Source organism: Channa argus, chromosome 8 (assembly GCF_033026475.1).
Source record: "Channa argus isolate prfri chromosome 8, Channa argus male v1.0, whole genome shotgun sequence".
Classification (NCBI taxonomy): Eukaryota; Metazoa; Chordata; class Actinopteri; order Anabantiformes; family Channidae; genus Channa; species Channa argus.
In genome coordinates, this window is record NC_090204.1 from 25,060,283 (window position 1) to 25,083,052 (window position 22,770).

Consider the following 22,770-nt stretch of genomic DNA (forward strand, 5'->3'; position numbering starts at 1 on the left):
GGGGGGCTTCTCTGCATTGAATTAATAAATGCTGTGCACATCTGGACTAAAAGTGTGCAAGTTCACCACCTTTTTAAGTAAACCAAAATACAAAGCCTAGACATTATAAAGACCTACTTACATACATACATACGCAACAGAATAGTGCTCAAAAACATTCTGACCTATCATTTAGTCAATCAACAGAAAAAAATAATATAAATAAATAAATCAGCGTTTTTGAGAATCTGTTATTGATTTAAGTAATTTTTTTAAGCTAAAGAGCCAAACAATACAAGTGAGTATATATATGGTTTGGGCCAAATTGATGACATCACCATACCTTTAGGAAATTCTAATGGGCACTTGAAATTCTTACACTTAAAAGACCATTTAAAGTAACTGCCAGTCAATAAAAACAACATCATTTCTTGGTATTTGAAGTGAATAAATGAGGTTGGTTTCTTTTGGCACTGTAAAATCTTCAATTAACAAAAACACAAAAGAGGACAAAAGGTTTAAACGATCACTCAGTTTCTAACGGTCTGTGCTGAATAATCTACTCCACGTTTGGTCCCTACACTACATCACATTACATTTAAATAGTTAAAGTGGGGGACAGGCAGGGAGACTAGGGTGAGCTTTGGAAGCGTACCCTCTGTCTTCAGCCAGGGATGTCAGGGACATAAGGGAAAGTTGGGGCATTGACCAGACACTTGCATGCCAATCATGGCTGAAGACATGCTCTCAAATACTTAAGGCTCCCAAAAGAGTAGACGAGGCCTAATTTTCCCCACAGGACAGAAATATGGCACAGGCGCATGGACCTAGTGGTAAACAGAGAGGGGTAAAGGAGGTACTTAGAGGGATGGGGGGAAATAAGCAGTATGGACTGGTGGGGAAGATGGAGAGCCACTGCATACCTCTGCAAGACCAGAATAGACTTGGGGGGGTTCAGGTGACTGAAATGGAAAATTGGAAACAAAACAAAAAAACAACACATCACACACATAAGAGGTCAAGTTACTCAGGCATGTGTACCTCAACCTAACACCTTGCTCTGGTTTGGCTGGACAGCCAGGTGGAGTAGGTGGGATGGGGACTGCATACTCAGAAAAGGGGACGATAAGATGAAGAGAGACAGAAAGACATTGATAATAAAAAGATAAGAGCTTATGATGATAAAACCTGAGTACTGAGCTAGAAGGGATGATCAGTTCATTTGACCATACGAAATTCACTGTCATTATAGGAATATGGGTCTCGGCCCCTGCTTGGCTCCACCAGCCTACCAAGACATGCAGCCAAGCCATCAATTAAGGGAATACATTTAGTCCTTCTGGACAGGGAGGCAGTGGAGAACTCGAGCGAGGGTGTGGGTGAGCAATTACAGAATGTGCCTGCAGACAGAAGACTGGAAAGAGGGATAGTAGAGAGAGGAAAGGAAGCATGGTAATGATAATAGCCTGTACACTGTATGTGTGTGGTCAGTGTGACCTCTGCAGGGATGGTATGACAACACAGGGATCTGCCTGAAGATCCTTGATCCCTCTCAAGCACCAATTAGGTCAACAAAGCCAACTATTTTACAAATCAAGACTTCTCTCAGTATCCATCAATGTGACAGCAGAGTTTAATCTGAAAAGATTCTACAATCTGAAATTGTCTCTAATAAGATTGTGTGAAGGAAACGGCTTGAGAAAAAGAACACCTAAGGATAATTAAGACCACGGGAACTGGACTAAGCCAAGGTTTCAGATTAATCCATACAGCAGGTCCCTTGGTCAAGCCATTAAATACAAGAATGCATTACGTGATTAAATCGTACAGTGCAATTTATAAACCACCTAGAAATCCTCAACAAGACCATGAAGTTATAAACTATCCTCCATGTCAACAACCATGCCCAGTGCCCAGATAACCCTGTCATGGCCATAATGACTAGTCAGTGCCCAATAGAACCCCCCCCAAATCAGTCACACAATCCCTGCCCATGCTGGTGTGTGTGTGTGTGTGTGTGTTGGGGGCATAATTAACATGCCAAGAACTCCTCAGACTCTTGGCTCATCTTCCCACATAAACGGCAAACCCCCAATGATTATTATGGTAGCACGTCAGTGTGCAGACATATGGGGGAGAGCTGGGGGGATAGGGTTACTGTGATAGGGCCAGAGGTACAGCGGGGTGAGGGGCTAGGAAGCTATACCAGCATGCTCTCCAGCTGACAAAAGGTGAAGATTTATGGAGCAGCTCCTAATGGCCCCTGAATTTCTCCTCCATGTTACCAGAATACACATTTTTATGTAACACAAGACCAAACCCACACTGGATTAACACATATTCCTTAGCAAATTCCTTGACTACCACCACCGTCGAGCCAACTATTGCTTTTAGTACTGCAGAAACAAAATCAATCAGAAATCAAATGGCATATTCTGCCGTGTGCAAATATGGGTGTGAAAAAAAAGTGCAATTCAGAAACACACTAAATCCAGATTCTTTCAAGAAGGTTAAAAATTAGACTTTTTTATGGGTTTTTATGATTTATGATATTCTGCCCATTAAACATTTTACTTCTATCAAACCATTCTGTGGTTGTAAAGCTGACACTGAGGGCCTGTGTAGATGGATCCAAATCTTGCACTCGATGTAACTCCAGCTTTATAGTCAGAACTATTACAAACGTTATTCAGGGTTTCGTTTATGAGTTAACTTGCAAAAACAATGCACTAGTGTAATCGTTAACAAGTAACAACAGCCAAAGACAACACCCACAAAGTTGCGAAAGGTCCTGTTTAAATAGTGGAAAATTGCATTATCAGTAAAATTATTAACCCTATAAGAAAAGATGACCGCACACACGCCTTCCTAAAGCCAAGGCATTAATTAATAAATGAAACTCTTTTCCTGCCATGTGTTCTCAAATAATTAGTAGGGCTCTGCTCGTGTCCTGTTAGGTTTCTGATTTACTCAGGCAGCCTGGCACATGGGCCGCTCTTGTGAATACCAAGAAAACATTTACGTCCTTAACTGGGAAGGAGTCAGAGTCATCTCAGGCTAAAGTTTCTGGGCTCAATAGTATTGATTACACATTTCAACACATGCTCTTCATCGCCCTCTCAGAGACACACAGGATAAAAACACCCCCTCGTGGCAGTCAACACTCTGAGTTCATCTTAGAGTTGTTTTTTTTATGTTTTGTTTTTAAAAACTATTAATAAAAGACTTGTAGAACATGTAGAAAAAAAAAAAAACAGGACTTATAGTGCTAATGAAAAATAAATCAATAAATACAAACTGAAACATTTATAACCAAAGATACAAGTCACTTGTTCACTGCTCTACTGAATGTTCAAGACGTTCATCGTCATGTTCACCTCATATGAGTTGAGAACTTTAATTATGGCCAGTTGACAGTTTAATGAGAGTCCTGGAAAGGAGGACGTGGTCTTACAACACAGATGGAGTGGAGTTACTCATGTAGACATACTGTAGGTACGGGGGTCCGATCATGGCACGCACTGCTCACCGAGTCCTGAGAGGTTAATCAAAATGCCAAATGTTACTGTGCACCACGGCAAAGTGCTATACTAAGCCTGTCCTGCACAAGACACCATCTTCATGAGAAACTGAACCATTCACGCAACCGAATAGCAAACTGTTATATATAGGCACAAAGATACATGCAAATTCTATGCAGAGGTGCACAGTCTTTTCTCCAAAATTCCCCCACAAAAATCTGCAGGAATTTACCAATAACAAGTCTATTTTTTTTTTTACTCTTCTTTTCTGTCTCCAATGATAGCAGCACTTTCTGCCTAAATCATTTGGGCAACAATTCTGGATGTGTGATTTGTTTAAATGTTTGCGGGCACATATGTCTTGTAAAGCATCTGTGTGTGCGTGAGACAAATGGTGACAGATATAAAGAGAAAGGAAGAGAAAGAAAGCTACAGACAGAAAGAGAAGACAGAGGTCCACCTGTTTGACACAGAGAGCCTGAGAAAGTGTGGAGGAATGAGCAGAATGCATGCATGTGTGTACTAGGTTAAGGTCCACACAGTGTCAATGTGTATGTGTTGTACAACTGATAATACTATGGGAGCACTAAGGTATGGCATTCGAACAACGGTATGTGGAAAGCAGCTGGTGGGTGAATCTCTGTCTCACACACACACAAACTATTAAAATCATTTGACTAATAAAAGGTTCAGAGAAAGCTCAGAACACATATACATATGATATAGAGTAACACTTTCAGTTTGCACATAGCAACACTTGCTGTGTGCGGTGAGGTCCAAACAAACACACAGTGACTTAATGTGTTCCATAAGCTACCTCTGTGTGTGTGTGTGTGTTAATGTGGGAGAGCCAGTCACAGAGATGAGCGATAGACAAGTAGCTGCAGCACGAAGGAAAAGTGGGAGAAACTGGAGCATGTGTGAACCAGGGAGAGATGCAAATATACAAACAAAAATAAGCAAACTTGTGTCATGCCAAGCTGAATTCAGAAAAGGACAGACAGGGCTTTAGGAGTAGAGCTGCACATGCTGCAATGTATGAAAAGACATTGTGATTACTGGATTAACAAATTAAATAAAGAACATCTCTAAATCCTTATTATCCTTTATTACTGTGATACATCACTCAACCCCAATCAAATCACTAATGTTCCACTGCCAGTTGATCTCACACAGATAACAAGGGGAAACGAAACGTTACTACAGTCTTTTCCTAAAAAAGCTGCTGGTAGCAAATTACTTTAATTGGAATTCTATTTTAAAAGAAGCCATGATTTTCCTAGAAGTGCAACTCTTCCAATGCAAGCCAACTGCCCTGGTCACTGGGACCTGCTAATACAAGAAAAATATAACTCGCGTATTACTTGTACTGCATGATCCACTTTATGAAGAACCTACAAGAATATTTTGAAGTTCTCAAATATCTTTGTTGAACTACAGTATTGTACATGACATTTTTCAATGTGTGTTTGCATACAGGAACATACTGGATACACACTCCATAAAGGAATGTGCTCAAACGTTACAATATAGCAAGTGGAAAATGTCAGTAAGAGTAGGGCCTTGATGCAGAGCAGCACATATGATTTATGGGTGAAATAAATGGGATCACTGTAGGCACGGTAACACGATCACTGAAGGAGGGCGGTGACGAGGGAGCATTCCTTTGTGGCGGTAATGGGCTCCATGGTGTCAGCTGGTGGAGGGCTGCATGTTGGTAAGCTGAAGCTGAGAGAGCAAAGGTGGCAGCACTGCTACTGTGAGAGGGCCAACACACAAACAGGTCAACAGTCTGACCCGCTGTGTGGGTGTGTGTACAAAAACACATCTCTATGGTTGTTTTAATTTGAAATATTGCTGTGACCTCAAACCTTCCAAGAGGTGTTTACGGGTTACGACTTGGTTTCGGGGAAAATGGTTGTACTTAAGTTACAATTTAGGTTCTGACTTTATCTCCAACACATCTAACATGAACTGTCCCTCTGATGTCCTCATTCCTGATCCTGTCCATCCTCGTCACTCCCAAAGAGAACCTCAACATCTTAAGCTCTGCTACCTCCAGCTCTGCCTCCTGTCTTTTCTTCAGAGCCACAGTCTCTAAGCCGAACAACATCTCTGGTCTCACCACCGTCTTGAACATCTTTCCTTTTATTCTTGCTGATACTCTTTATCACACAACACACCTGACACTTTTCTCCACCCGTTCCAACCTGCTTGCACTCGCCTCTTCACCTCTTTTCCACACTCATCGTTGCTCTGAACCGTTGACCCTAAGTACTTAATGTCCTGCACCTTCTTCACCTCTGCTCCCTGTAACCTCACCGTTCCCCCTGGGTCCCTCTCATTGACACACATGTATTCTGTCTTACTGCGGCTAAGCTTCATTCCTCTGTTTTCCAGAGCAGACCTCCACCTCTCTAGATTTTCCTCCACCTGCTCCCTGCTCTCACTACTAATCACAATGTCACCTGCAAACATCATAGTCCATGGAGATTCCTGTCTGACCTCATCTGTCAGTCTGTCCATCACCAGAGCAAACAAGAAGGGGCTCAGAGCTGATCCTTGATGCAGACTCACCTCCACCTCTGTTACACCTACAGCACCTCACCACGGTCTTACAGCTGTCATACAGGTCAGTAAAGATTCTCAGTCATCCAGGTTTGGTTATCCAAAGAATGAATCATATCAATTGCTTTAGAAACTGGTTATAACTCCTATGGCAACAAACCTCAACCAGGCACTGCCTCTGCCTCAGTGGATTAGACCTGCACAGTGTCAAGGAAGAATTTTGGGTCATGCTTCCTGAAAGAACGATGATGCTGAGCTACAGCCGCTAATACTGTGAGTGTTTTACATTTAGTGAATCCAGTAGCCTTTTGTTGCGTCCACCATCCCTTGTACACAGTTTGTGATTGGTGATATTTGTGACTATGATGAACTTCAGATTGCATTACATGTCCCATTTATGCAGAAATCCAGGAATTTACAAAAAAGGCCATTACTTTTTCTTGGGACTGCATTCAGTTCTGATAGTTACGGTAAGGGTCTTGGGAATGCAAGGCCAATGCAAATCTTCACAAATCTAACTACTAGGGATACAAGAATATTCGTTTCAGGAAATTAGGAAATCAGAATAGAAAAAAAGTGCCAATGCAATTGTGGAACTGTGATGTCCTCTTTCAAGATATTACTTGGTTGTTCCACTGTTCTGGGTGTGTCAGTTAGACCATGCACTGAAAATGGACGTTAGCAGCATGTTGGTCTGCTAGTAGTGTAGCAGCTTTTTTTCACAACAGTTCTGTCACAGCTTTACTAGCCCCCAAACCAAGAATTACCCTGCCCTGCCTGATCAGGGATGTGGTCGCACAATGAAGTGCGATGAAGGCTCCACCACTGCCCAAATGCAGAAAGACACACTGAACAACCTGACAGACTGAGACAAAGGGGAGTAAAACAAGTTTCTGTTAAGGCGACAGACAGAGGGAGGAAGTTTTCAACAGGCTGAAGTCATATTTTTGAAAGTCATTATAAATAATGTACCACTGACTTTTTTTTTTAGAGCAATATCACACAGTGAGTTTTTAGTGCTGCTACAATTGTGCAATAGTACTAAATAATACTACAGTATATAATGAACTAGAGGTTTAAAACTTGAGAATCACTGCACCACATAAATACCAATAACTGAGGTAAAAAGTAAAAATTACACATCATGCAACAAATTGCCTTATTGACATTTTTGAATAACAGAATTTATACTGTAATGAAATTAATTTAACACAAATCTGCAGCTAATTTGAAAGTGAAGTCGAGGATTTGCCGATTTTCTCTTATGTGACAATGAACTGAATATCTTTGATTCTGGACTGTTTATTGCACAAAACCTAAAAAAAAATAAAAAGCATTAAGCCACATTCTGAACATTTATAAAACAAAACAATAAAAAAAAGACGACGAGCAGATTAATTAAAATTGGAAATTGTTAGTTGCAGTTTCAGATCGAATTATTTTGTAACATGATTAATGCCAAGATTTAATATGGATGTTTCAATTTCTTGAATACATAATCCCATTTTTAGAAAATTCTAATTCAGAAACTCAGTAACTCTCATGACAGAGCAGAGCTAAAATGAGAAGATACAAAAAAAAAGCCTGCAGTCTTCAAAGTGACAGTACTTGGCTTAAAAAAAAAATCTATGTGAATATAAGCAGAACAGCAAAGACAGCTTCAAATAGGGAAAAGACTGAGTGAGACTGGATGAGAGATGGTGAGGGAGGAAAGAAAAGTGGAAAAGCCAGTGAGATAGAGACCTAAAATGCTCCAGAAGCCTGTCACATGGGGCCTGAAGCCGCTCGGCTCAGCACTCTTCCTCTCTGTGCTCTGCCCGCTCTTGACATTTATCTGCTTTATTAGATTATCAGTGCTACATGGCTGTCTCTAGGCGGATGCAAGCACATACAGATACTGTATATACATACACAAGGCTCTCAATTCATTATAGGCCTAACTGCTTGCTTAGGTTTATGCTGTCTTTAAATTAAACTGCAGATAACTGAGCACCACAGACGATGCCCAGCCCTTTAGGTAAAGAGGGGAGGCTAAAGCTAGTCATTGAGGAGGAAATTAAGAAACATTGTTTGTGAGTGTATTATCATGCATGTGTGAGTGGTCATAAGGTTGGTGTTTAACAGGCTCATCTATAGGGACTCTGCTTCCCATCATTAGTAATTCAATTTGCTCTTTATTAGCAGCTCTTATCAGAGGCACAGACGGCTACGAGCAGCTTTCTACACTCCATCTTCTTCTGCACTCACCCCTGCTCCACCTTTCCTTTGTGTCCAATTCCAAATCCCCATCTTTAATTAGAATTGCATGTGTTCCTGCTGTAGGCCAGTCAGGTTCTTCAAACGGCATAAAAAGCAGCGAGAAATGATGAAGAAAAGGGGGCAGGGGGACGAGGATGTAGTAGGTGTGAGAAAGGACACATAAAGTTAAAGAATCAGAAAAAGAAAAACAGACTGATAGATGCAGAGCCATAGGGACAAATAAAGCCTAATGTTAATAGTGATGGCTTTTCTAATGTCTTCTGACTCCATTGAGTATGGGAGATTACACCAAGATGGGCATGAGGCGTGTAGGGTACACGCAAAATGACCGGAGGGTTGGCGGGGCAAGTGGAGGGAGAGAGGCGACGAGGGAGAGAGAGGGAGGGAAAGAGGGGGCTGTAAAAACAATGATTGCTTTCCATCAGGTTAGGCCTATATTCTACAGTTCGTTAAAACAATCCAATTTGCAAAAGGATAATTATGCATTAGCTCCTTTTTATCTACTGAAGGGAGAGTGGTGCCAGGGCTTGATAGCAGTGGCGCTGCCTGCCTCCACCTCTGCAAATTACCCGCTATCGGCACTTGTTCGCCATCATGGCTGAATTGGGCAATCAATTAACCTCCCCCCTCAGCTTATAGTGCTGTGACAGCCAGCAACACAAAGCAGAGACAGGGAAGACATGGATGTGAGTTGTTGCCCTCTACTGGAGACAGCTATACCTGCAGGAGGCAGCAACATGCAGTAAATACTGTGATTCAATCAATGCATTCACACCTTTACGATAACTAATCAAAAAAATATTCTTGTTGAAAATGCTTGATTTTTTAAAAATACCGTTCTTCCACATAAGCAAATAGATGAACTACAGTTAATTGAAGATGAAGGTGAAAACGCCAAAATTAAGCTTTAAAACTTTTTAAAAAATTTCAGACGGAACCTTAAGCACATGTACTACATCATAGCTTCTTAATGTACAATGGTACAATTCTGTGATATCTAATAAAGTAACTTTTAAAAATCTCTATAAAAGACAGTGTACTGCATAATTAATACATCCATGAATTTTCTTAAATTGCTTAACGTGTTCAGGGTCATGGAGAGCTGCAGCCTATCCCAGCTATCATTGGGAAAGATAAGGGGTCCAACCTGGACACATCTCCTCTCTGTCTCAGGGCTAACACAGACAGACACACATTCCTACTCACTGGACACAGTTTGTTGGTGCAGAACTGGTAACAAAAACTAAAAGGAGTTGCCTTTTTGGGAAACCACGACCTGGATGACTGAGAATCCTCACAGACATCTCTCATATGGCAAATCTACCACTAACTCCATGTCTAAAATCAGAGGAAAATTGCTTCAGTGTGTGAGGATGCTACAAAAGATTGGTGAGTTTGTTTTTTATTATGTAGAGCAAAATGGCAAATTTAACAGTTAGCAGAAAAGATCTGAATTGTGATGAATTTGATTCCATTTTGGTAACATCAGGGACTTGAAAGCTTGATCAACAGTTGGTGAGTTATTGTCTAAGACATGTTGTGTAGCACCACCAGATGGCCACAGGGTATAGCTCTTATTATAGAAGGAGTGGAAAAGATTTGAAACATGGATGTTGGCAGTCCGAATGTAAAGCTTAAAGTTTTCGAAATCCACAAGCTTTCTGGGAAAGCAAAGACAAGATATAGTAAAAAGAAGCATTTATATAGAATGAACGGTTCCCTTACTTCCACTGAATTGACATAATTTTAGCATAGGCCTCGTCTACCACTTGGTGTTAAATTCTTAAGGATGAAATTGTTGACCACTCATTAGAGGACTTGGACATGGAAGAAATTCATGACAGAAAAGCTCTACAGAATAAATATTAAGAAACTAAATACGAATATAAACGACAGTACTATTTTCATCAAAACAGCTTTTACATAAGTCATATAATTTAAATTCAGTGTATCAGTTCTTACTTGTCCCTGATAACGCGGGAGAGAGTCGCCTCAGCTTGTGTCTTCCAAAAGACACTAGCTCTCTGGTGGGTGCCCTCCTGACTCCCACGGCACTCCTGGTTGAGGGGTGTATTCGGCTCCGTGGGGAGTACTTCACTGCTGACGATGCACTCCCCTTCTCTGTTCCACAACCACTGTGGTCACAATACAAAGGGCAAAAGAAAGTAGTGCAATCAGTCATACAAAAGCAGCTACTGTTAAACAAATGAAAGACAAAATTCTAATTTATTCATAAACAAAAACATTAGAACATTAATATGGACATGTACATTTTTATCGCTTACCTGCTGGCTGACCTCCTAATGATTTTCATCCTGCTGCAGAGCTTGAACCCACCAGGGGAGGAAGATTGAAGGGGGGCACGTTGAGGTAGAGATAGGGAAACAACGAGCCCTCCTTTCACTCCTTTGTTGTTTTTTTCTGAAGTCCAGTGAAAGGCAGATCTTCGCCGGGCCGCTGTTGCGCCTCCTGCCACTGATGCAGTGGTACCCTGTCCCCCAGCCTTCCAGCAATATTGGCTACCAAGTGAAGAGCTGGTTCCCTTTTTTATTTTAGCAGAGGGAGTGGGGCTAGTTTTTAGTTTCACTGTGGTCTCTCCCTTTTCTAGAGCTCTCTGAGCAAGTGTCAGAGCTTTGGGTGAAAGTGGTTTCTGAGGTGTCTTAGCTTGGGCTCCAGCAGAGAAGGACACCCATTTGTACTTTGACGTCTTGGGGGCTACACTGATCACGCTAAGCTTTCGAGGTAACTTCTTGGCAGGAGTTTTCTTGTTGATTGTAAATGAGGGGGAGCTTCCACGAGCAACTCCAGGTTTTGAGATTGGAGTTGGGGCAACAGTCACAGCTTTGCCCAAAGAAATTGAGCTACCTTTTCTAAGGTCAACTCCCTCCATATTCTGGCTCTTTACCCAAGTAAACTTGGATTTTTTCAAAAAAGATGCTCCAGCTTGTACCTGGCTCTTCTGAAATAGGGGGTTAAGAGAAGTTTCTTTTGATATTTTGGACATAGTAGGAGGAAGCAGTGGGATTTTATCAGTCAAAATAAGTGCTTGAGTTGTAGCCTGTTTAGTGTCCGTGCTTGTTTTGTTGGTCAGGGAATGTTTGACCTGTACTTCAGAGCTGCTCTGTAAAGTGGTCGAGGTGTTGATCACAGAAGGCACTTCTGAAGAATCGATGACTTTCTCTTCTAAAAGAACAACACACTTGCTGTCAGCATTCTGGTGAAATTCCAGAGTTTGTCTGTCAAGATTTGCTTGTTGCACACCAGCACTTGCTAGGACTGAAACTTTTCCTTTTTCAACTTCATGCTGAGACCCAACCACCTCTTCACTTCTTTTATATACAGCATGTTTGGCTGTTGTCGCATCATCCCTAATCCATGCGATGCTGTTTGTATGTCCCTCCTTCTTCTGTTGAGTATTCTCTGACAATACAGTGGTAGTTTTTGTTTCATCATTTTGCTGTGCTCTGCTGTAGCTGGGCAGCAAGGTGGTGTGAGTTAGGTCTTGTGAACTACACTGATCCACAGAGGAGGAGGTACAAGCTGAGGGATGCCCAACAGAGGATTGAGGATTCTTGTTTCTCAGAGAGTAGGTCTTCCTCCAACTTCCACGGCTCTGAAGAGCATACGGTCTCCCTCTGATAGACGTGCTATGGCCTCTGCCTCTCGCTGATGTTGAAGCATCTGGATAGCTCTGATCAACCGTTACAGAGGGACTGTCACCATAGATGCTCTTATGTTTATTGATGAGATCTGAAAAAACAAGGGCATGAGTTTGTTGTGAAACCACTTGCAAAGGGCTTTAAAAAAAAAAAGAAAGAAAAAAAAGGTGAGCAAATTTCTTTCGCCCCCAACAAATCATTAATCAATCATTATCTTAACTGCGCTTAATCATGTTTAGGGGCTGGAGGCTGTCCCAGCTTTCATTGGGCGACCGGCCGGGGTCCACCCTGGACAGATCTCCAGTTTGTCAAATGCCCACAGCTAGCCCCAAACCAAAAGATCTTCATTTTGCTAGTGGGTAACCTTACAGTATGATAAAAATTTGGTCCATTTATTGTCAATATCGTTCAAATAATGGCTTAATATAGCAATTTTGGCAGCCCTGTTCCAGAAAAAAGCATTTAGTAGAGTTGTTCTTGAGGATTGTGGTCGACCTCAGAAAATGAAGTTGTATCACACACCTGTAACGTTAAATTCGAGTAATAACTCAAGGCTTTCCGAAAGAGCTGAGGTTTTCTTAACTTTTTGAGTCAAGCAACGCTTAAAAAGAATCAAGCCATTTGGCTTTAAGTCCAGTTGTACTCTTATGACAGAATGGCCCTGATGTACCGTTAAGCTAATGCTAATAACATGAGGCGATACCGTTAGCTAACCGTTACCGACATAAACAGTTAGCTAGTTAATAATCACCGATTAGATGGGAGACATCAACGAGATACCTCTTCACACAGCACACGAAATTTAAAAGACAAAACTTACTCTGAAGAAGTTCAATTTGCCTCTTGAGAGATTCTCTCTCCTCCATGTTGACAACGGAATTTGAACGTCATCAAAGGCATTGGCGCTTTAAAATGACGTTTTTTATACGATCCAATCACAGATCGTAGTTTTCCTGATCAGACCTTAGGTGTTCCCTCAGTTATGTCTGGCAGGCTAAGAGTTCAGTCGTAGTCAAAGTTTGTTAACTTATGTGGTGAAAAATGTTCTTTTTTTTTATTTTTTTTTAGGAGAGTTAATTGGGAAGATTTCACGTACCACAAAGTGTTCAGTATGAATTAGAAACAACAGCTCTAAAATAAGACATTATGTAATAAACCATCATTAAGGAATAATAGATAAATTAACGTAGTAAAAGTATTTAATTGTTTAATAATGTTTTAATCTCATGGCATTTTTAAAAAAACTAATTGATCTCATGCTTAGGAAAAATGAAAAACTGCCAACGCATTAAAAAAACAAAACCACTTTTTAAAAGGTAAATATAAGTCTGTCAAAAGAATACACCTCCTACATTAGGTCATATCAGCTAAAGAATTCTTGTTTTTTTATCCACTCAAATTCTTTAGAATGTGTGTCATGCTCTTTATAGAATTACTCTTCTCAACAAATACATATTTTACCTCCAGTGTGTGGGGAACAACTGAGTGCCATGTTTCAAAGTCTAAACATATACAATCAGAACTGTCTGCATGAATAGATGCAGGGGTAAAGCCCTTTGGCATTTGGGTGAACTAAGCCCATTTTTATTTTGATAATGGGATAACTGATAATAATGAGAAAGACTTAATGACAAGTTGGCTTACACATTGGAGATATTAGGTAATACCTACTTTTGACCTGCATAATTAAGCTTACACGGTATAAATCAGAAAGCACTTTGTTGAACTACAAATACCAGAAAAACACAGCACGATGACCCTGCGACTTAACCCAGTTTCCAGCTGAGCAGAGTATTTAGTAAAGCCGGTGTTTATCCTGTAAGTTCGTACTCAGAGCTTACTGTGCGCATTGGCCACGTTCTACTGGCTGTCAACTGAAAACAGCAGCGTCACTTTAGAAAGAATCGTTCAAAACTTTCTCGAGCTCTTCTCCAAGACGCGCGCTGTTGGCAATAAGGACTTAGGTTCCAAACTTTGTTAGGAACCTTCTTTTTTGTCCAGAGGAAGAGGACGTGACATGGCAAATGACGCCGCTGTGAAATGAAATGAAAGGGGAAGTGAAACCAAGCGAGACTGAAAAGAACGAAGTTAAAACAGAAAGCCAGCGTGAAAGTTGTTAAAGCAGCAAAGGTAATGCGTCAGACCTACGCTAAACTCAAACCCGTCACGAATACTTGTTGGAGAAAGTAACAGAGACTTTCTGAACTGTTCCAGAGTCAATTGGTTCCATTAAGTTTACATGAACTTGAACGTCGTCTGGGATTTCTGCGTGTCGCTGTAAACTCCCAGCTAGTTAGCTTGATCATTGTTTGTAGCCACTTAGCTGCTCCCAGTGTTGTTAGAGAACTGATGTATGAGACTGTGTGTGTCTTTCTTTACAGGTCCCTGCTACATCTCAACATGACATCAGTAGACCACCGGTACTTCATCATCACAGAAAAACCTCCAAATCCTAAACACATCGAGGCTGGGCAAATCTGTTACACCTCTGAATACAAGCACAAGACCACATCCAAGTTGTCAGTGATCCCACTGAGCTCAGGTGTAGGATTAAACTATGATATAGATGTGAATCACATGAGCCCACTGACTGCAGAGGAAGCTGAGCTGCTGCAGGCCCTGTCTAATGACAAAGAGAGGCTGAAGTGGTTCAGAGAGAGAAATGCTCTCCGGACAGCACTGGGACTCACGAAGGGTGTGCCTGTGATCGTAGAAGAAAAAAAAGAGGAGTTGAGGGGAATGATCCGCTACATCGGGAGGCTGACAGAGCCCAAATATCCTCATCATATATCAGGAACGTTCTTTGGAGTTGAACTGCAGGTGGGACTCATTTTCTAGCTTCCCCCACTGGTATCAGGCATTGTAGGTTTGGTTTCACCTGGCTCTGAAGTTTGTGTCCCTTCCCTAGTACAATGGAACTGTGTGTGTTATTTATATATATATATATATATATATATATATATATATATAAAATGTTTTTTTAACAATAAAACCAAAGTTTTTTTTATGGGCATTGAACTAAGACTGTGATATTGTTTAAAGGACCCTGCTTTGCTCCTTTCCCCCAGGGACCAGACAAGGGAAAGGGGAATACCAATGGCATGTATGGGTATAAGGAATTCTTTCCTTGCCCGAAAGACTGTGGCATTTTTGCCCCCTTCTCCAGAGTCAGGCCTTTGGTTCCCAGCTCATTGTCGCCCTCCCCACAGCCACAAACAGAAGAGCTAAGCCCAGGAGATAGAGTCACTTATATCACAAATAATATATGTCGCCACGGCATGGTCGTGGATGTGCAGGAAAGGGACGGACAGCACGTTGTTCGGATTTCCACAGTAAGTCATTAGCTGTTCGGGCATCATGTCTATGCAGTAGACGGCGCTTTCAATAAGTAGTTTTTGGCTCATATTTACACACACTTTTCATCGGTTTTTGTCCATCAGAGACCAAGCCATCACTTGTATTTTTCTGCTCATCCTTGGGGATTTCAGATTTGAAATGACATCTGCTTTGTCCTGTGGCACAAGTGTAACATTTTACAAGACATGTCTAATTTTTGTTTGTTGCTTTCTCCAGGACACAGATGAGAATGGTAAGACAGGGGGCGAAGTTCAAGTTCCGCTAGACTGCGTTGCAAAGGGAGAGGTGCCTACAGGTTTGAGCAGCTGTTTACATGATGATGCCTGAGGTTGTTTCTCAAATTTTATAAAATTCTTTAAAAAAATCTTAAAGTGGATGTATCCTTTACTACAGAGCCAGAGAAAATGGACATTGATGGACCCGCAGAAGAACTAAACAGTAATGACTTTGGTCTGACTGTGAACTCTGTGGTAGAGGTGAACTTGGCTCAAGGCACTTCATACGGAATCATCCGCTGGATCGGTACCGTGCCTGGACGAAAGGAAACATTGGCTGGACTAGAGCTGGTAATATTTTCAGTGACGCATTAAGGTGCACATTTGGCTGCCTTATCCTGTGACAGCTGGGATAGGCTCCAGCCCCCCCACCCCCCGCCCCTTAAACATGATAAATTTTTATTAAATAGGTTTAGGCTAATGAATAAAAGCTGAATAAAATCTTCTGAGAAGGTTGATACTGTTTAAGAGAAGTAGCCGTTAGGATTTTTAAGTTATTTCATATGATCTAATCTTAGACTTGGTTTCTGTCATTGGTTGGCTCTGTTTGTAATTCCATCTGCAGGACGAAGACAGGGGAGTGAGTGATGGTACCCTTAAAGATGTACGCTTATTCACGTGTCCTCCCAAGAAAGCTCTTTTTGTGAAGCTGAGCTCCTGTCGTCCTGACTCACGCTTTCAGAGCATATCAGCCAATCACCACAAGAAGATGCCACAAGTGGAAGACACAGGTTAGATTGGGAGCGGACTCACTAATCTTGATGGAATCAGTGGGTTCAATAAAATCCATGTTTTCTCGTTGAACAACATTTCCATTGGTTTGTGCAGTTAGTGCCCTCTTGTGGAAGCACCATGTTCCTGATTGCAGCAGAATTGTTTACTTTCCATTATTTCAAAAATGTGTTGAAAATTACTATTATATATAAAACATAAATAAAAACAGAATGCAATGATTTGCAAATCTCATCAATCCATATTTTATTCAAAATAGAACGTAAACAACAGATCAGATGTTAAAACAGAGACATTTTATCATTTCATGGAAAATATTAGCTCATTTAGAATTTGATGGCAGCAAAACATCTCAAAAAAGTTGGAACAGGGTGATGTTCACCATTGTGTAGCAGCCCCTCTTCTTTTAAGAACTGTCGGTAAACGTCTGGAAAGTGAGGAGACCAGTTGCTGGAGTTTCGTTTTATGATGCGCCAAATGTTTTCTATTGGTGAAAGCTTTGGACTGCAGATAGGCCAGTTCAGCACCCAGACTCTTCTCCTGTGAAGCCATGCTGTTGTCATGGACGCAGTATGTAGTTTAGCATTGTGTTACTGAAATATGAAAGGCCTTCCCTGAAATAGACGTAGTCTGGATGGAGCATATGTTGCTCTAAAACTTCTATGTACTTTTCAGCAATGATGGAGCCTTTCCAGATGTGTAAGCTGCCCACAGCATAGACACTAATGTTTAGGCACAGTTTTCCGTGTTTGCTCAGACCATTTTAAATGAGCTTTGGCCCAGAGAACACGGATTTGTGGATTGTACAGTGAACTGTGTTCTCAGACAGTGATTTCTGGAAGTGTTCCTGAGCCCATGCAGTGATGTCCAGTAGAGAATCAGGCCTGTTTTTAGTGCAGTGCTGCCTGAGGACTCAAAGATCACATGCATCCAGTTGTGTTTGTTCTATTGTGGATAAAATACAAGTTGATGAGATTTGAAAATGTTTTTATTTACATTTTCACGGGTTGTTCATAAAATATTATGGAGGCAACATTTGCTAGTTGATCTTGTAGCATCACTCTAGCATCACCAGCATCAGCAAATATCCTTACTGGTTTTATACGTTTGCATGCGTAACTATGTATGTATGTACGTACACGCGTGTGTGTTTTTGTGTATTACTACAGAGAAAGATGGAGAGTCCACTACATGGACGCTGGAGACTGTTCCTCCTGTCAGCGCTGAGCAGGTTCAACAAATTCTGATTGGACGAATGAAGGGGATCCAGGGCCACTGCAACTCCTGCTACATGGATGCTGCCCTCTTTGGGTCAGGAACATGAACACATGCTAAAGAATGATGTGTATTTTTATGTCTACACTGAACTTTAGCAGCTCTATTAACTTAACAAAATCACACACAAGTCTCGTTCTTGTAGAACATTTCAAAAGTGTGTCAGATTTTAGAATCATTTTGCAACCTCACTGTGATGGAATTTAACTCACAGACCTTACAACCTGACTGAGTTGGTAAATGATGACTGTAAACAACTGGTTTTCGGAAAGTTGTGCTTTAGTAAGTGATATGTGGTGCATTCAACAATCCGTATTTTTCTTAACAGAAGAAACAAGCAAACTCATCTGTCCACATCCGTATCATCTGTGTGTTTACTGCTTTAGATCCTTAATTAGAGCCTTTGAGAATGTAGCTTTTTTCCATCCGTTTTAAATATGTGTAAAGATTTTTTTTTATTTTGGGAGGGAATATAATCAGTTACTCATGTCATAACTCCTGTTTCTGTCTGTGCTTTCAGTTTGTTTTCCTGCTCCTCCGTGTTGGACTCTATGCTATTTAAGTCAACAGCACCTCAAGATGCCCCAATTCAGAAAACCCTGCTTCACAACATTGTCAACCCCCTTCGCAGGTGCATGCAGTTTTTGTGTTACTTTGTAATATGCTCAGTAAATTGTCCATACAGTTTGTGATTGCCTGTGTATGTCTGTTGCAGTAAGGGCTTTGTGGAAGGGCGGCACATAATGAAGCTCCGGCAGCAGCTGCAGAAACATGGCTACAGTCACTCTTTCACCACAGATGAGAAGGGTCAGCTTTAAATCAAGCTATGAAACACTTCATTAGCTTTTTTGATGCAAAGGAACCGTTGATATGACTGTTGTCTTTCAGATCCAGAGGAGTTCCTCATTGTCATCATGCACCACATTCTCGCCCTGGACCCTCTGCTCAAACTGTAGGACACTGTTAAATACCACTTCACACTAGCTTGAACACAGTGAACTTTTGAGGAAAGTTACGTTCACGCTTCACATTTCTCTCCCTGTCACATTTAGCTCAGCTGGTGGTAAAGTGCAGGAGAGTTACTGCTATCAAATCTTCCTGGACCAAAACCACAGCCTGGTTCTGCCTACAGTCCAGCAGCTGCTGGAGCATTCCTTCCACAGTACAGGACTCAAGCTGGCAGAGGTGAGACCCCCACCAGTCAACACTTGTACAGCTCTGATTACGTGTACAGCACTAAGAGACAAAGACTTTCTGCGAATTAGCACCTCCTAATAACAATGATCCACAGTGGCAAGAAAATGTGCGTGAACTCTTTTCAAGTACCTGATTATTTGATCAGAAAATGTGATGACATTTAATTGACTTTAATACGGTTCTTACCATATTTTAAGACCATTTATTCAAAACAGCGGGTCATTCCAAAGAGTTGTATAAGTGCAGTACAATTAACATTTGTTTTCATAAAATGTGAAATTATTATTATTATGCACCATAATTCTTTCAATTTCCAAACTGTCAATAACAGGCATTTGGTATATTTCTTTGTATTTTTCTTAGATGTTTGTTAAGGTAACGCAGTTGGTTTTTAAATTTTTGGGTAAAAAAACGTCAGGGTCTTATGTCTGTGTTTATATTTTGCCTTAACCGATGTGTGATGTGTCTTTTTTCACTAGGTGGTGCTGTTGGACATTTTTCTCAGCACATCCTGGTTCATTTCTCTGAATCCTCTCTGTGCAGTCTATATTCTTTTCATTTGATTCTCTTATAATTGCAGGTGCCCTCCTGCCTCATTCTCCAGATGCCTCGCTTTGGAAAGAAATTCAAGATGTTCGACAAGATCATTCCCTCTTTGGAGCTGGACATCACAGACCTCCTCTCTGAAGGTTAACACACATAGACGGTGCACACAGACCAACATGTAAAAACACAAGTGAATGCCACATGTGCTGTGTCTTGTTTCAGGGCCTCAGCAGTGCATACTGTGTGGACACCTGGCTGCTAAAGAGTGCACCGAGTGCTTTAAAGATCCTGTTTTCAACCAGACAGGTTTCAAAGTCTTCTGCATGACATGCTCATCTCAGGTTTGGCTCACCATCTTAACACCCTAGTGATGTTGTCGGTAGCATAAGAGCTTGTTGGGTGGAACTGAGCAATGATTTAAATTTTTCATGTGATACTACTGATAATTATGTCACCATGTCACCGGCCGTAGGTGCTGTTAAACAACTCTAATTCGATTATTTGTTACTATTATTTTTTATAATTCTATTATTAGTTACATATGTGATAAAAGCAAATATTCTAATAATAATCTATAATGAAAATAAGTATTGCTTGTAGCGTTTGTAACTGGTCTTCTCTTGTCAGGTGCACTCTCACCCCCAGCGCCGGTTTCATAAACCAGTCGATCTGGACATCCCCCCAGCTTACCTGGGTCACAGCATGCCTCATGCTCTGACCAGAGACAAACTGGAGCTGTTTGCCGTGCTCTGTATCGAGACGAGCCACTATGTCTCCTTCATCAAATACGGACCCAAGAGTGAAGACTGGATCTTTTTTGACAGCATGGCGGACAGACAAGGTGAGTGCTTGTTTTTTATGCATTGTCTCATCACATTCTTCATTAATAGAAATACTCAGCTGTTTGTTGTGATTAGGAGAGAGAGATGGCTTCAACATCCCTGAGGTCCATGCCTGTCCTGAGGTTGGCATGTACATGGAAATGTCTCCCGCTGAGCTGGCCAATCAAGTGCCACGAGACATGAAAGGTGTGGCCAAGCGTCTCTTCTGTGATGCCTACATGTACCTTTATCAGAGCACAAACATGTGCCTCTATCGCTGAGGGGACCATTCACCACCCTGGGAAACTTTATTTATAACTGCATTTATCAATGCTGAAAAATGGATTTGCTCTCCATGTAATTTTCTCTTGCTTGATTGGTTTTTTTGTCATCTCATAACCATGTGTGTATATATTTAATTCTTTCTGCTTTGGTGCGAGGAAACTATTATTAGGCTGGTATCATTTATAACATAATTTGAATGTTGTACTCGTTTCAAAAAAACTGACATTAATTGCTCAGTAGTTTTGCACTATTTGATAAAGATTGAAAAAACAATCACAGACTTGCAATAAGATTTAGCAAAGATAAATGTTGCACTATAATATTAGGATTTTGTAGTTTACTGTTTACTCTTCATGTTTGATAATTATCTCTAATAGTTACTGTACAAACGTTGCTTATGAATAATCCACCAAAGTCAAAATAACGGCCCTATTGTAAATACTTGCTGTTGGTCTTGTGCTCGGTCAGCTTTCCATTGTACCTTAGTGTTTTTGACTAATGGGTTAAGGATGGTGGCTGAATCTGTTGTTCATTAAAATTTGTTTCAATTCTCTGGAATGTTATTTGATATTTGAATTTACCTCAGGATTTTTGTTTTTCTTTATGGAATAAAACTGAGAATTTAAAGGTAATAATACATTTACTTTGCAAAGTTAGGGAAACTGCACTTAAATGTCTGCTTTGAGGTCCTGACTGCACCTGTGACCCTTTCAATTTTTACTACAGTTCTGTAAATTTCAATAAATGCAGTTTAAATATGCCCCAAAAAATAAACATTGTTAATTCATTACATGTGTTCTTGCTGAAACGTTTTCACAGTATATGAAACTATTGGTGACTCAGAGAAACCACAAAAAGGCAAAAGTAAATATAGTATTGAATGGTTTTTCATATACTGTGTGGTGACAGCTTTCTCTATTGCACTTATTGTATTGTTTTGTATATAATCAGAAATTACACAAAGAACAACTAAACATATGTAAGTAATTGTATTATCAGAATTGCTTCACAGGTTCTTTTCAAGCACTTTGCATTGTTGTTTCTAGAGTTCCCTCCCTCCAGTATTATGGATTTATTTGTAAGAAAGAGTCACAATTAAATACATTTTGAGAATGTTATTCACCAGTTTGGACAGAGTCCTACATTTACAGATTTCTGAACTCGTGCCACCTCTAGATGGATAAGTGTGTAGTTGATGTGTTAGGGAAAGCTGTGTTTGGATTTTAACGTAAACCTTTATGCTGATGGTCGTCGTGCTACTGCTCTACATCCCAATGCATTTAAAACAAAAACTGTCTCCAACTAACAAGTCTTGTCTCTTCCTTCTTGTAGCCATGCTTGGGGTGCATAGTGTTCACTAATCAATTCTAAAGCCTGAAGTTTTTAGGAGTCAGTTTGTGGGCAGTTTTCCAAAGGCTGACTGTTTGTGGTGTTCCACAGGGATCAATCCACGGCCCTCTAATGTTTAGTTTGCTCGGTGGCACACACACAATATCATTATTAGGCTTTATACATCCCTGTCCCTTGAGAATTTGAGTCCTGTTGAATCAATAGTTGAGTATATTAAAGACATAAATAAACCGAATGCCTCACAGTTTCCTGTAATCCAATAATGAGAAAACACCTATTATTTTTATTGTTGCTTCAGCAGCAAGAGATATGTTCTTATTCTCTGTCTCCAGGAGGTAGCACACACCTTTGATTTAATCAGTAGCTGCGACTGATTTGCAAACCATAAAACATGTTGTAGAGCTCCGTCACGAACACTTGTGATTTGGGGCTTTTAAATATAATTTAATTTGATGTTTCCATGGAACATTAATGGAACATGACACATCAAGAGATTTAACACATTGACCTTTAGAAGGTTGAAAGAAACGGTGTTCATGAATAAAAGATGGCTGTGAGTGTGGGGCTTGTTGGACAGGGACATGTTATGTTGGTGTAACTGCAGATCGCCTCTCTGGCAGCAGGTGGACAGTGGTCTTTCCTGTTTGTGTGTTTCTGTCAATCAGGGTGAAACAAGTATTTTCTTGGCAAAACTAACCATTGACAAGATAAACAAGTTCTTGTAATTATACTTTGCATTAGAGTCATCTTTGCAATCGTTCAGACGCTGGAAATCATTTTTAGTTTGTTCAGCCTACAACATAAGTTTCCCTGTTTCCCTAAAAATGCAAATCAAACCTTTAAATAGTTAGTTCAACACCATTTTCTGAGTTGTTACAGTAACTGCAAAATCACAGTAGATATTTGTTTAGTCATATGCATAAAGTCAAATTTAAAAATGTTGATG

At 40.6% G+C, this 22,770-nt stretch overlaps 2 protein-coding genes across 8 annotated transcripts in view; one reads left to right on the top strand and one right to left on the bottom strand.

Annotated features, from left to right (window-relative positions):
• Positions 1–12,890, bottom strand: part of zc3h3 (zinc finger CCCH-type containing 3) — a 51,830-nt gene extending 38,940 nt beyond the window's left edge. For all 4 annotated transcript variants that reach the window (XM_067513478.1, XM_067513477.1, XM_067513476.1 and 1 more), the window contains exons 1-3: positions 12,807–12,890; positions 10,613–12,077; positions 10,290–10,462 (exon numbers count right to left, since the gene is read on the bottom strand). In XM_067513478.1, coding sequence (XP_067369579.1) covers positions 10,290–10,462; positions 10,613–12,077; positions 12,807–12,852 — 1,684 coding nt within the window. In that variant the 5' untranslated portion in view covers positions 12,853–12,890. The remainder of the gene's footprint in view (positions 1–10,289; positions 10,463–10,612; positions 12,078–12,806) is intronic.
• A 929-nt stretch (positions 12,891–13,819) lies between these two features.
• cyldl (cylindromatosis (turban tumor syndrome), like) lies at positions 13,820–21,032 on the top strand. Of its 4 annotated transcripts, none has more exons than XM_067513985.1 (15): positions 13,821–14,116; positions 14,368–14,806; positions 15,055–15,318; positions 15,560–15,638; positions 15,716–15,909; positions 16,184–16,349; positions 17,520–17,661; positions 18,146–18,256; positions 18,341–18,432; positions 18,514–18,577; positions 18,678–18,810; positions 19,403–19,511; positions 19,591–19,709; positions 19,996–20,209; positions 20,286–21,032. In XM_067513985.1, the coding sequence occupies exons 2-15, from the start codon at positions 14,387–14,389 to the stop codon at positions 20,468–20,470; spliced, it is 2,292 nt and encodes a 763-aa protein (XP_067370086.1). In that variant the 5' UTR covers positions 13,821–14,116; positions 14,368–14,386; the 3' UTR covers positions 20,471–21,032. The 4 variants fall into 4 exon arrangements, with proteins under 4 accessions (XP_067370088.1, XP_067370086.1, XP_067370087.1 ...); XM_067513986.1 differs by having other exon boundaries at positions 15,737–15,909; XM_067513987.1 differs by lacking the exon at positions 15,055–15,318 and having other exon boundaries at positions 13,820–14,116.
• Positions 21,033–22,770: the final 1,738 nt, after the last annotated feature.

Bases quoted from the DNA above. Each gene is read 5' to 3' on its own strand.
- cyldl (XM_067513985.1), top strand. From the start codon at position 14,387: ATGACATCAGTAGACCACCGGTACTTCATCATCACAGAAAAACCTCCA. The intron at 14,807-15,054 runs GTGGGACTCATT...CCTTTCCCCCAG, and splicing joins TCTTTGGAGTTGAACTGCAG to GGACCAGACAAGGGAAAGGG. The intron at 18,433-18,513 runs GTCAGCTTTAAA...GTTGTCTTTCAG, and splicing joins TTTCACCACAGATGAGAAGG to ATCCAGAGGAGTTCCTCATT.